General features: G+C 40.0%; 1 protein-coding gene across 1 annotated transcript in view; it reads left to right on the top strand.

The window, feature by feature from the left end:
- Nucleotides 1-14,686, top strand: part of DSCAM (Down syndrome cell adhesion molecule) — a 393,639-nt gene that overhangs the window by 209,560 nt on the left and 169,393 nt on the right. Inside the window, exons 3-7 of the mRNA XM_010000447.1 lie at nucleotides 208-354; nucleotides 4,438-4,716; nucleotides 6,920-7,195; nucleotides 9,779-10,075; nucleotides 10,869-11,144. Coding sequence (XP_009998749.1) covers nucleotides 208-354; nucleotides 4,438-4,716; nucleotides 6,920-7,195; nucleotides 9,779-10,075; nucleotides 10,869-11,144 — 1,275 coding nt within the window. The remainder of the gene's footprint in view (nucleotides 1-207; nucleotides 355-4,437; nucleotides 4,717-6,919; nucleotides 7,196-9,778; nucleotides 10,076-10,868; nucleotides 11,145-14,686) is intronic.

Below are 14,686 nucleotides of genomic sequence, written 5' to 3'. Positions count from 1 at the left end.
GCATTCCTCACATGTTTTGTTACAAGTGCCCATGAGTCAGTATCTTTATATGCATTTACAATGACTTCTTAGTAAACTTAAAATTGGCAGCTTCTATACTCTGGCAAAAAACCCTCCAGTTATCTCCTCCTGTCCCAAGTGTTAGCAAGCAGAACACAGGAGCAACCTGCATGTATTTTAAACACTGCAAATTCTTGTGTCTTTCAGGACCTAGATTTCTCATCACATCCACGGGAGCCTTGTATATTTTAGATGTACAGAATGAAGATGGGCTGTACAACTACCGATGTATCACAAGGCACAGATACACTGGAGAAACTCGACAAAGCAACAGTGCAAGACTTTTTGTATCAGGTACTCCATTGTATGTTATATTAAATTAGGTACTATATATGCCTCTCTCCAGTGTGCTTAACTGGCAAGGCAGGTTCTTCTGCCCATAAGCACTAATAACCATTTTGTCTGTCAAATAGAAGGTAGAAGTAGTAAGCTGTGAGCTGCTGCTCCTGCAAAATAAAATTTCCCATTTTCAGATCCTTTTTTTCTATTTTTTCACCTCCTATTACATATTTGCAGAGAGCATGCAGAGTGCACTGGCATTTAGTACAGTGATTTTTAATAGGTTCTGAGTACTTTATAAAAGGACTGTAGGTGGGATTCATTCTATTAAAAGTAGAGATGTGTAATGAAAGTGCTTAATCACCTTGACTTCCCTTTGTATCTAAAGGAGAGGAACACTTTTAGGAGTAGTGTATCTGGCCTCCTTCAGCTGCCCACTTTGAGGTGAAATTAATTGCCCCATGGGGCCTATTTCTCTCTGTTAACCGTAGCAGGAACTCAGTACATTTAAGTCAGCTGTAGCTATTGGCACTACAGGAGTCTCAGGTTAGCTGAGGTGCGTTCCAGCCTCCTTTTTCATTCATCACAATCCCTCCCTGGGGAAAAGTGTGTTCCCCTGCTTCTAGGAGGGTTCTGAAGCCAGAAGGGGTATGTGAGCTGTCCAAGGCCATCCAGGGTGCTGCAGGCAGACAGAAAGGTTAGCTGATGGCTGTCCATGGGCAGAGCTCAGAATGCCAGGTCAAATGGCCTTGTGCAACAGACAGGAAAATGAGCAGGTAGATGGGGTATTTGAATTTTTTACTTATCATTATAAATAATCTCCTGATTGCTGTATATCGGATGGACTATTGAGTTCCTCACACACAACATACCCTGAGGGCCATCAGGACAGTGCTGTTGCAGTTTCATCTTCTCCCCATTTGAACTGGCACCAGGAGGTGCCAGCTATGGGTGAGGTGAGAAAGAGGAGGAGACCCCCGGCCTGGGTTTGGAACTTGCTCTCAAAAATCTCTGTATAGGATTAGCTCTTCTCCATCTCCCCTTTCTCTGCCTCATTTTCTGGGTGCCTGTCACAGCACCTGGTATTTGTATGTGAGCAAATCTGCAGTTAAATTGCACATCCATAGAGTTAGCTAAGACTGTATCCCAGACTCTTCTTTCTCCCTGTATCCTTGCCTTACAGAAGATGTGCTCATCACCCCACTGAAAGTCCCACAGAATTTTTTTCTCCTTTTCACTGATACTAAGTTTTCCAAACTATCCTAACCCTAAAGATCAGTAAGGGTATGGTGACATTCACTATCTAGCAGTCAGTAGGGTCATTCTCCTTTTGACCTTGTCCTCTTCTCTTTTGGTCTTTTTGTCAAGAAAAAAAAAAAATCTAGTTATTAGGTCTCAGCTTTCCAATTCTGTTTAAGAGCCCTGAGGGGGACAGAAGTGGGCACGAGGTTTTACATTACTTAAATTTGCTAATGATTAAAAAAAAATAAAATTGTGAGGGACAGAAGTGGGCACGAGGTTTTACATTAGTAACATGCTTCCTGCTATTCCCCAAAATGGTCATTGCTGAAGGATTCTGGAGCCCTTTGAAAACTCAAGTCAGTACTTAAATTTGCTAATGATTAAAAAAAAAAATAATTGTGATTGTTCAGGTTAGAATCACTTACCAGTCAGATCCAGAGATGTCTTCTTTGCTAGGTGTCCCCTGTAGGAAAAGCTCTTGCCTCTGTTTTTCCAAGCCAGGTGAAGAAGTAGTTTTTCCACACAATAATCTGCCTGCTTTGGTCTTAGAAGGGTAGGCAGGGTCCTATCCTTCTAGCTGGCTCCACAGTATGGTCTGCCTCTGTGTGAAATCATGCTAAGGCTGAGCCAGTGGTAACATAAATAAAATCAGGTTTGTATCTTGGTTACCACAGGAAAATTTCTAGTTATTTAGCTGAACAAAAGGGGGGAAATTAAAGCTCTGTCTAGTTTGTAATCCAGGACAGGCACCCTAAAAGATGTACTCCGTCTGGATTTCCCTTTTCTATTCTCCTTTGCAGACCAAATCAAAATAGGAAAATTTACCTGTGCGCAATAGCTGACTATTTCAATTTTATGGGGCTAATTGTTCTCTATATTAGATGTATAGTGGGCTCTGATTTCCAGTCCTGTTAGTCTGCTGAACAACTGCAGCAATTATAAGCAACGTTTGTCTCTTAGTATTTCTCTAACAGGTTTTCTTTTTTCTTTACTTCTAAAGTTAAAAGCATACAGAGAAGACATACAGCTCTGTGACTTTTGAGTAGGAATGCACAGGCAATACCTCTAAAAGTTTGTTCTACTTTTTAATTATTTAGCTATTATTTTCAACTGAATAGATTAATTTCATGTAGTTGCAACCTTCCTAAGAGCCAGAGCTGTAGTTTCTTGCTTGCTTACATTGTTACTGAGTTAATTCCTCAGGCTGCACAAAAGAATATGCACTTAAAACATAGATGCCTGATGAACCAAAAAGGTGAGAAAAGAGCTAGCTAATCAATTAGTCAAATTGACACTGGCCTTCCCAGCAGCATCCTGGCAGATCGTGCTTTCACTATGCCAGACACAAACAGCATGGCAAGCTCAAAAATGTAACCCATCTTGATGCCAAATAGGGACCTCGAGGCTACTGATACATGCAAAATCATATGTTTAATTATTGACTGACATGTTTCTAATGAGACAGACAGCAAGTTGCTGTAAACTGAATGCAGTTTTGCCTTCAGCAGCTCACCTTTTTGCTGGCATCTAGAGAGCAGAAAACCCTCCATGGTCATCTGTCATTCAACTTGACATTTAGGATTTTTCTTTAGGTACCCACATAAAACTCACTTAGTCCATTTGTTTACCGTCACAATTTTAGTTTCTGGATTGATAGCATAACTTACGTAGTTCCTCTAGCTATTTGCTCTCAAGTGTACCCTGCCAGGTGTGGCTGCAATTGATGAATACATGTATCTGAATAAGCTACTTTTAAACTTACTAGCTCAGGTACTGATAGCATTTTCAGTTACGTAACTTCAATTCAGCATGAACTGCTTCTTTAATCTCTCCAGCTCCTAACAGGAACCTGCTGCAGCTGCCTTGTGAGCAGTACCTGAACTAGTTAAATCCAAGACCTCTTGAAAATGTCAAAAATTTTCCATCTCACCTACCTCTAGGCAACTGTGATGTAAATATACCCAAAAAGAGACTGGTGTGTCACATAGGAGTAAAAGGAGTTGATCAGCATGTGGAGGTTTTTTTTCGAGACTAGCGAAGTGGGTACATGTGGTGAGAAAATACTTATATGAGTATTTGTTGATTTATTGGTCAGTATTTATGTTGTAATAGGTCCAGGATGGGCTTCCATCATGCTGCACTTCAGCCTCTTCCTCCAAAAATTTTCAAGTTTAAAAAGCTGAAAACACATAGTACTATTTCTGGTGGGGTACGTGTACCTCTGGTGAAAGCACTCTGCCATATGTCTATGAGATACATAAATATATGCCAGGTGCTACACAAGCATGTTGATCTGAGAGCTGCTTTTCTCAGCACAGGAATTTGGAGCATTAAGTTCTATGTTGGTCTTGTCACATTAAGTTCTTTTTGCAGAGAAGAAGAAACGACCCACATGTCAGTTACACTGCAGACAGAAATTCCTGTGTCTTTGCCCATTTTGCTCCTGACAAGGGACTAAATTGCTTTTTTAATTCAAAGCCTTCAGACTACTGAGAAGCACGGAGAATGTATTTGCTTCATTCTAGTTGAATAGTGCAGGGATAACAGTAATAATTGTTAAGGCAACGCATTTCTGGCTCTGCATTCCTCTGGCAGGAGACATGAAGGATGGCCAGAGGAATGGCTGCTCCTTAGAAAAAATCCAGTGAGAGGATTTCCAGCTAGTCATGCGATGCTTCAGTAGTACATGTTCCTGGATCCCAGCCATACTGATGGTTGGGTCACAGTAGTGAGCTGTAGTACATAAAACACTGGGCTAGTGGGTCAAAAAATGCAGGAGGAAAAAATATTGACATACTGCTTAGTGAATGAAAGAATTTTAATGCTGCCATTGAAAACTGCTGCTTGTTCTTTCAGATCCAGCAAATTCAGCTCCATCTATTCTAGATGGGTTTGACCACCGTAAAGCCATGGCAGGACAGCGAGTGGAGCTGCCTTGCAAAGCATCAGGGCACCCCGCACCAAAGTATCGTTGGCTGAAGGACAATGTTCCCTGGGAGCCTGACAGCAGGTTTCGGCAGACAGTTACGGGTCTGCTGATCGAGAACACACGTCCCTCAGACTCAGGCAACTATGTCTGCGAGGTGTGGAACAACTATGGGACTGCCGAGATGATAGGGCGACTGTATGTGAAACGTAAGTCCTGGGTGGAGTTAAGATCTTGAGCCACTTCTTGCCCGATGTGTTTGCATCAGGGAAGATATTACCATGTCTTGCTGTACCTTCTGCTTTATTACTTTACCTTAGCAATGCTTAAACTTCTCAAAGTTGTGGAAAAACAGAATGTAGGCTCTGTGGAGATGAGTTCATTGGACTATTGAGTGATCAGAAGTGCAAATAGATGCAGTTCATTATTTGGCAATATAATTTATCACATGGAGGATATGTAATTTAGAAGCTTGAACTGGATATTTAAAAATAAATTGCAAGTGCTCTCATTAATAAAGCTGCCAAACTCTCATTGCCATGACTTATGCTGTTCAGTAATATTGAATACTCATACTTTGCTTCAGTTGAGTATTCATGTGTGAATATTTTCAATGTTTCACAAATTCTACAAAGATAATTATTACTCAGGAGCATGGCTCTGGAAAAGTGTTATTCTTCTATTGTAAAAGAAATAAATATATCCTGGAATAGAAATAATGCTTTCTGAAGTAACATTTCCCCCTATACAGCATGACTAGCACACTGAAAAGGGAGGAGTCTGTGAACAGTTCAGGCCACAAAAATGTCTTCACAGATAATTACAAATAATGTATTTGGGCAAAACAAAATAAAGATCAAAGATCATTAATTCATTAATTATAACAAGGTAGCTTTGCTTCTACATGTATTAAGAAAAAATAATTGCATTCAATCTGTGTTGTATGATATAAACTCAAAACTTCCAGAGACATGATGTAATGGTACCTCTAGTGATACTGAAAGTATCCCCAGTGCTGGTACATCTTACTTATTGACTCAATTGTCAAACTGCCAGTAGATTATCTTCTGCATCCGATTGGCAGGAGGCAACAGCTGGGCAAAGATATTTTACCCTCCTCTGCAATGGATGATGTGGTTCACTTTCTTACATCATCATGGCTCTGAATTGTTGGTGGAGCACTCGAGTATCTTTTCTTAACAAGTTATTGAAAGTTTTGAGCCTTTGTGGTCTTTTGGATAGGAAATGTGGATATGTTCAGTGGCTTGTAATACTCATATGAGCACAGATTAACTGTTGATCTGGACCATTGTAGACGAAAGGTCTGTTACATACATGTCTGTGATCCAGAATCACTGAGGCCACTGACTTATGTTTTTTCCCAGGCCTCTGTTCCCAGTGGGTCACTAAAATTTATTCTATATGTGTGATATAAAATATTCTATAAAGTGATTGAGTTAGCTAATTGAGTGAGTGAGTATGCATATATGCAAGCTGGTAAAAAAAAGTAAGTTGGTATGTATTTAGTAACAGAGATTGCATTGCTGTTGATAGTTTTTTGTTTGACTAGGAAGTCAAATCAAAACAGACAAAATGTGAGATGAGATCTCCATATAGTAGTACCAGTAACTGGTAGGTGGCAGGATAAAGATTATTATCCTTGCATTTATGCTTATGACTTTTTTCAGTACTGTTCTTTTGCTGTTGTTGTTTTGTTTTACAGTAGGAAACTTGTGTTACTTACGTCCTACTGATTTTTACAACTGATTTGAAAGTACTGTGGTATTCCCATGTTGGAGAAAATTAGTCAGTCCACAAACAGGAACACTTTAACCCAGGCAGATACTAAAGATGTCTATGCATGCATCTATATTAATGTTCCAGTGTGGATCTTTCACTCTTGAAAACTTCTCTCCCATTTATTAACATTTACTGCATTTGTTCACATCAGGGAGTGGTTTTGAAATACGTGAACTGAATTCCTTTTGCAGGAAAATAAACCAGAAGATGAGCTTCAGGAATGCACCTATTTCATCAGTTCAAATATCCACACTGATCTAATGTGAACTAATGTTCTACCCTCCCAAAACATGTGTAGACCCTCAGCAACAATGGTGCTGCTCAGTGCATCCCCTCCTAGTGTTCATTTAGGCATGGTCTAGAGGATTATATGAAGTTATGTAGTTTATCCCTATAGATCTATGTTTTGTATCATAGATGTTGGGTGTTTGTTTAGAGCAAACACAGTTATCTGTTGTTTGTTTGTGGCTGGTTTTTTTACAGAAGGGTGTGGCTGGGATTTTTATTGTTCTCCTTAATTGGGAATTAATGTGTGACTTGCTCATAAATACACATGCATGCTTAACATTCTGTTTCCCTCTCCTTCTCCCTTATTTTGATTTAAATCTTCAGAACCACTAAAAGCCACGATTAGCCCACGGAAAGTAAAAAGCAGTGTTGGTAGTCAAGTGTCCTTGTCCTGCAGTGTAACAGGAACTGAGGACCAGGAGCTCTCCTGGTATCATAATGGTGAAATCATCAACCATGGTAACAACGTCCGGATCACTGGTGTCAACCAGGAGAACCTTATTATGGATGGCATGGCCAAGAGTGATGGTGGAGCTTACCAGTGCTTTGTGCGCAAGGACAAGATGTCTGCTCAAGACTATGTTCAAGTGGTACTAGAAGGTCAGTCACTACCTCTTGGCCAATTCTGGGCTCCATAATATGTATGTCAACTTTGGTGTCATTGTTGTAAAGTGAGGAACCCTAGACAGCAGAAGAGGGTGCTCATGAACTCTCAGTGGGGTTTATTGCACTCTACTCTGAGCGAAAACTATTAGAATGAAAGAATAGGTCTGAAAACAAAAATCCCTTAGCAGCAGTCCTTCTGCTGTGATTTCATCTTGGTTTTGTTGGGGTTTTTTTTTGTTTTGGTTTGGGTTTTTTTGTTTGGTTGGGTTTTTGTGTTGGTTTTTGGGTTTTTTTTGTTGTTAGTTTGTTTGGTTTGACTTTTTTTTAAATGGGGGTTGGTAGTGCTGGCAGTGCTGGTTTTTTACACTAGCCTTTAGCTTTCAGGAGGACATAAGAGAAGAGGTCTCTATTCACCTCCAAACATCTCCTTACAGGTATGGCTTTTCTGGTTGGACATCATCTTAACCAACTGACACAATGTTCCATATGGTAATCAAGTGAGGAAAGTAATCAATTTGTACAGAGCCAGTTCACTAATGAGGCTGCAGTGCATTCATGGCATTGACATTATTTTTAGAGTCTTTATAGAAAAAGAAGAGATTACCTGCCAGGACCCAGTTGCCTCGGTAACCATCTCCTGTGACTAAGAAAGCCTAAAGAGCATATTGATAATCTATCATGATGTCGAGAGAGTGCAGGTTATCAGAGAGCAACAGCAGGAAAGATTTCAAAGACACTCAGGTCTCACTGGGAAAATAATGTCTGCTTTCATCTCCAAAAAAAGCCTGTCACTCGAATGACAAAAAAAGAGGAGGAGGGGTAGCAGAGGTACATAGTGTGCACACTCACAGATTTACTGGTCCTGTGTCAACTTTCAGGATAAAAAAGCCTTTTACATTGTTGCTCTTGTTTTGTTTTCTGATGGATGACAGTATCTAATACACAGCAAAGGAAAGAGTCAGAGATGAAAATAAATAAATAAATAAGAACTCTGTCACCCAATCCAGTGGGACAGAAATGAAAGGGAGACTGGGGAAGAGGAGAAAATAATGAAATCAAATGAAATTTCCTTCTCCAGGGATGCTGAGGTCTTTCAGCAGCCTGAGAGTAGCAGTGCCTTATGTTTTTGACTATGAGGCCAGCAAAGGAATTTTGCAGCCTTGTTTTTAATTTTGCTATGACTCAGCATGTTTTATGGGGAGTCTTACATACATCATACCAGTTCCTTCAGTTTCCTAGGTGAGGTTGCACTGAAATTGCAATGTAGGAATTATGATTTCCAGGGCAGTCACCATGGTTCAAGCCTCCCAAACATATGGGAGTGTATGTGAAATGCCCAAGCAAACAGTGCATCACACAGATCATGAGACTTGCCAGTCCTGTCCTGACACCCTCTATCCTGTGCAATACTGAAAGAAGTTGTCCTTAAAGGGCTTCATGTACAGGGTGAGTTTTCAAGAGTCTTTGGCTCCTCTTTAGGTAGTGAGGTGCCTTTTTATCATGTTTCTCACAGGCACTAATACTGTAAGAGCACTGAAGTTAGTTACCTAACATGCCACTTGGGTCTTTAAAATCAGTAGCCTACAGCACTGTTATCCCAACTTTGGACTGGATTGCTTCCTGTGTTCTGCATACTGGTCTCGGTGTATGACCTTTTGCTCCCAATTACACTGAAATTCCTTCTAGATACAGCTTTGAAGGTATGATTTTTGAAGGAGAACAGTCATGCATGCATGATCTCAGAAAGAACTTCCTAACTAATGGCAGAGTGTCAGCACTCCTAAATGTTACGCTGCTGAACTCTCTGGATAGGTAGTTATTTAATCGTGCTCCCTACTTAGAATCTCAAAGTTTCTGTCTCCATCCATTCTCTTTATTCACTTGCCTGGTAGAGGCTGAGTAAATTATGACACAGATCACAAGAGAAAGAATTTGAATGCTCTCATTCCAGAGGAATAGTTATTTATCTGTAGCACAAAATGACCACAGAAAGAAACCAGCATCACTATTGCTACTATATTCAGAAAAGCTCAATTTAATACTTTTCTAAAGGGGTTATTGTGGGTCAGAACTAAACTGCATTGGCACAGCTGTGTGAAATTAGCCTATGCAAGTTATGCCTGGCTCTTGCCGAGAGGATTCATGCATAGCTTTCCAAGGAGCTGAAATCTACCATTTCAAATGTGTTTGGGTTTTGCTGTATGTCTTTTATGATGAACTGTGTATGGCTTTTACCACTATTCTGCAAGAACCTGGCATTTCATATAGCTATGCAGAGCTCTGGTTGATCCGTTCAAGTGCTTTTCCTTTGGCAGAGTCAGTATCAGGTTTCTCACATGAAAAATAAACCTGCAGTGTGGTAAGCACCATCTAAATATTCTACTATCAAAATTTGTTTTCCTCTCTCAGTAATTAGAGTTATATCCTGGAACACAATCGTTTGCATCACTTCTAAGAAAGATATCAAGTCATGTGATAGGTAGGCTCCAGGTTAGAGGGAACAAACTTCACATAATAAATACTATTTGTAAATACTAATAGTAAATACTATTTTCCTGCTTTTCTTTCCCTTGGCAGATGGAACTCCCAAAATAATTTCTGCCTTCAGTGAGAAAGTGGTGAGTCCGGGAGAGCCAGTCTCCCTTATGTGCAACGTGAAGGGGACTCCTTTGCCTACCATCACTTGGACGCTGGATGAAGATCCCATTGTGAAGGACAGCAGTCATCGTATCAGCCAGATTATCACCTCTGAAGGCAACGTGGTCAGCTACCTGAATGTCTCTAACACTCACGTCCGAGATGGTGGAGTTTATCGCTGCACTGCCAACAACTCTGCTGGAGTCGTCCTGTACCAGGCTCGAATAAACGTAAGAGGTGCTTGTCAAATCAGCTCCTCAAAAAAACACGCATAACTCATTGTAGTGGAGAAGAAGATTGTTGCATGTGATGAAATGAGTCTTGGAATGCCAAAACCAACTTAACTTTTTCCTCTCCTTCTCTTCCCCCCTCTCTTTTCCCACCCTGCCCCCTCCAGCCCCATCTAGAGATTATATGGTACAGTTAAATGTTGGAAGAACACTTTGGCTTGTGTTCTATAGTCTATTTTTCCTATATTCATCTCTATTAGTTTACAGTTTCTTGCTGTGCATGGATTTTTTTCTTTTCCTTTCCTCCTTTACTTGTCTAACTTTCATTGTTATTATTAATGTATACAGTAATTTACCTTGCATTTCTAGCTCTACATGGCATAATACACATCCTCATGGTATTATACTCTATATACATAAAAAAAAAAGCACAGCTTTGTCAGTGTTCTCATGTGTAACAGGATTCTAGCTTTGTATCAGTTTTAGTATTTCACATTAATTAAATCATCCTTTAATTTGTAATGCCTCAAAGATTTTATCAGGCAAGTGTTGGATAATGCAAACATATACTGCCACATGATTAGTATGTATGCTGCAGGGTAAGGAAAAACTAGAGCATAGAAAGATTAGAGAAACTGCTTAAATAGCTCTTAAAAGCAAAAACTGTCAAATGCTAAGAAGTGTATGAGCTGCATGTGTAAATGCCCTTAACATTTGTATCTTCAGAAAAATTATGTTCATCTTTCCTCAAGCAAAAGTGCCTTTAAATTGTTTTCAGGAGTTTCTTTTTACCCTTCTAGGGCCAGCAAGCATTCGACCGATGAAGAACATCACAGCAATAGCTGGACGGGACACCTACATCCACTGCCGTGTGATTGGCTACCCGTATTATTCCATCAAATGGTACAAGAACTCTAACCTGCTACCGTTTAACCATCGCCAAGTGGCGTTTGAGAACAACGGGACGCTGAAGCTTTCAGATGTGCAGAAAGAAGTAGATGAGGGCGAATACACATGCAATGTCCTTGTTCAACCCCAGCTGTCCACCAGCCAGAGTGTGCATGTGACAGTAAAAGGTGAGGTCAACTCTGCAAACTCGAGCCAAACTAGTGTATTTTATAGAAATGCAGAATTGCATGCATAGGATTGTGCTGGCAGTGAGATAATGAGCACTAAAGGAGGTTAATCCAGGTTTGTGTTTATTTTTAATGACGACATAGATGCTAATTAGTCACTGTGTCTTGCTCTCTCTTGGCTTTTAACCTCCTTCATTCAACTAGGAAAGTCTTGCTCTCTAAGTGGAAGCCTTGCAGAAGCAAGCTTTCTACGAGCAGTTTTCATTACAACTTAGGCAGTAAAATAATGTTCTGTCACCTGAGTTCCACTGGTGACTGTTTGTCTGTTGGATGAAAAAGTTCCCATTTTGATCAGCCAGTGACTTTCCAGATTTTTAAAATTAAGATGAGAATTTTAATGTATGTGTTTCTGCCAGTAAGCAGAGACAGGGACTGGAAGCATTAATCTTGCTTTCCTTTTAGTAAGTGTGCTTTTCTGAGCATTCTTGATACTTAGAAAGGTAAATAAATGTGACTTTACATTCTAATAGGAAGCTTGAAATCTATTCAAATAATCCTAAACAAGGATGTTCAGATAGACCTGAAAGACTTCAGCAATAGATGAGAATAGGAATTTTTTAGCATTGTGTTCTGACTATTCTGATATTGGCAATGTTCAGATCTATTCACAAGGACACAAAAGACAGAAAACCTGATTGCAGTAGCACCTAGTTTTGAGCAATGGGGTCACTAAATTGTGCACTTCATATAAACCTGTAGGAAGAATTGAGGTATAATTTCATTGTTCTTGAAGTTCTTAGAAAAACCTTTCCTGGGTTTTTTTTGTTGTTTTTTTTTTTTTGTGGGGGGAGAGGAGATAGAGGAAGGAAGGAGGGAAGGTTGATTTCTGTATCTGTTCTCAGAGAAGATGCAGAGGAGAACACTAAGGCAGAATGACTTTGCTGCAGACATCTGATCTTCTAACACTTCTGTTCTGTTTAGCTTTCTTTTTTTGTTTGTTTTTGGTTTAGGGTGATGTAATTATTTCAAGATGTTAGGGGATTAGCTTTAAGCCACTAGTAATTTGAACTCTGAAAGGCATGACATCTCATACAACTGAGACCATCAGGGGCACTGTTCACACACTACAGTATAAAATGCTAATTTCATCATCTCTTTTCATGAGTGTGATACATGTGTGACACTACAGTAGTATCTCACATCTAGTGATGAAGTTTGAGACCTGAATACCAAGTTAGTAATTGTGTTGCTACTGCACTAACTGTTCACCATGGTAAACCTGATGGGCAATGTTGACTCTTAGGTGGTACCATTCTACTGTATTTCTGGATATTCAGCTGCTGGGGCCATTGGTTGGTCAGAAATCTCAAACAGTGACCACATGTACTCTGGATAACTTGCATAAACATGTAGTGCATCTGAAGAGTGCTGGTGGGTTGAGCTGCCCTTCACCTGTGATACAACCTCATCCTGCATGTGCTTTGTAAGACGGACAGGTCCGTGCTGTGCAACAGTGTCAAAACTGATACATGGCACATGCAAAGCCGACGTGTCAGCATGGCTTATATCTATCGATCTGCAGTTGTCCAGGTTGGCTGCAAAGTGTCCTACCTACTTCAGTGTGCCCTGGCCTCGACAAGACATTGTTATTTTAAAATGGTTAATATCCTGTCCTCAGATGCTAAGCCCAAAATGTCAACGGTGAGCTTTGTATGTCAAACCTGAAAAATTCTGAAGGTTCTGCTGTCGTACCTGTAGGTCAACATTGCCACAGTGTTTTTTTCAGATGCCTATGTGTAGTTTTCTTCCACATCTTGTTAGTGATTTTATCTAACATATTAGCAGAGACTCAAAAGTGGCCCATTACTTCAAAATATTAATGTTTTTGCTGTCTTTTCATTTTATAGATTCCAAAGTGAATGTGATGACTTTTCAGGTGTTTATGTTTGATGCAGAGAAATACAAAATATGACCCAGCTTGCATACCAGAGGCATAAAGTACTCTGGAATATGACATTATAAGGAGGATTAATATCAGTGCCTAAATCTCCTTATTTATAGTTCAGCTTCTCATACCATCAATCTACTTATTTCTTCTCTAAAGAAACAGAGAGAGAATTATTGCCCATCTTAAACATCATGGGTCCTTTGGTTTGTTCTCATTTCTGCTATAAGCTTCCTGGGTGACCTGAAACCCATCATCTGCACGGTGATTCAGAACAGATGATACTTAATGAGCTGTTACTTGGTATTTTGTTTCCTCCATGTTCTGTTCCAGAGGCATAATTATCAATTTCCTCATGAGCTGATCAGAGGTGATAATCTCTGGATATCATAGTGTTTCAGAAACAATACATTCATTTCCAAAATCCACCTGGATGATCAGGAACACTTTGGCAAATTGTAAATGAAGCACAGACTGAACTTAGAAGTACTCACAATTCTTTGTATGTTCAATTGCAGAAGGCTAAACTTTCTTTTTCTTCAGTTCACCTTCTGTTATACAGAATTTATATATTCAAAGCTCTGCTTCCATAGAAATGATGTTGCTTCTAAAAGCTTTTTCCTTCTTCAGATCAGTCACATCATCATCCAGTTTAGCAATGCCCTGGGAAAGACACATTTAAGTCATTTAATTAGCATGATCTGAGGCATCTGTGAAAAAGGTGAATACGAAATTATTCATACAACTGACCTTTCTTGTCTGCAGACCTCTGTCATATTTGCTGCCCACTTCCCAAACTCTCCAGTTCATGAAGTATCCTCATTCTGTCTTGAATGAGGACTTGCCAGAAGCAGTATCCAAATAAAGATGTGCAACAGCATGAGTATGTAATTAAATACGAGAGGACTACCCATTCTGTAGTATTTTGAGATTTACAAACATCCAAATGAAAGGAAAATCTTGAGAACATTCTTTGAAAATGACTGTAAGAGCTCAGAAGAAAAAAGTTTCTTGACAATAGTTTCAAAATTAAATCCTGAATGCCAGAAAAACCAATAGTGAGACTTCTACAGACTTGCTGTGCAGCCGCCCACCTGGCAGGCTGTCAGGAAGCCAAAAGCTTGGGAGCTGAGCACTGATGTGTTATTTGACCTTAGGCCATCTACTTCTTTGCACTGCTGATCACAACCAATTAGACTCCACGTGAAGTCAGTTGTCACATTTTTCAGGAATACCTTGTGCCCTTGTTTGCATAGCCACCTACCCCAGAAGTCTGCAGACTCGAAATAACTGTCCCACAGAGATGTGGCATGCCATCCCCTTCCACCATCCCTTGCCTTTTCCAAAACCTGGATCTTGGAAGCCTATAAACTGGCTGCTGGGAGCTGAGTGAATACGCTGGCAGGAAAATATGCAGGTTTCTCCTTGGCAGACATAGCTCTGTTGGAACTGTGCCCGAGTCCTAACAGAGCCTTTTGGAAATCAAGCCATCTTGGCATTATTTTTTTATAGTTATACAAACGAATTGAGAGGTTCTGAGTTCTGACAAAAAAACATGAAAACTACCCACCTTGTAATGCATACCTTCATGGGGGGG

Source organism: Chaetura pelagica, unplaced genomic scaffold (genome assembly GCF_000747805.2).
Source record: "Chaetura pelagica isolate M959 unplaced genomic scaffold, ChaPel_1.0 scaffold244, whole genome shotgun sequence".
Taxonomy (NCBI): Eukaryota; Metazoa; Chordata; class Aves; order Apodiformes; family Apodidae; genus Chaetura; species Chaetura pelagica.
This window is presented reverse-complemented; position numbering and strand designations above follow the sequence as displayed.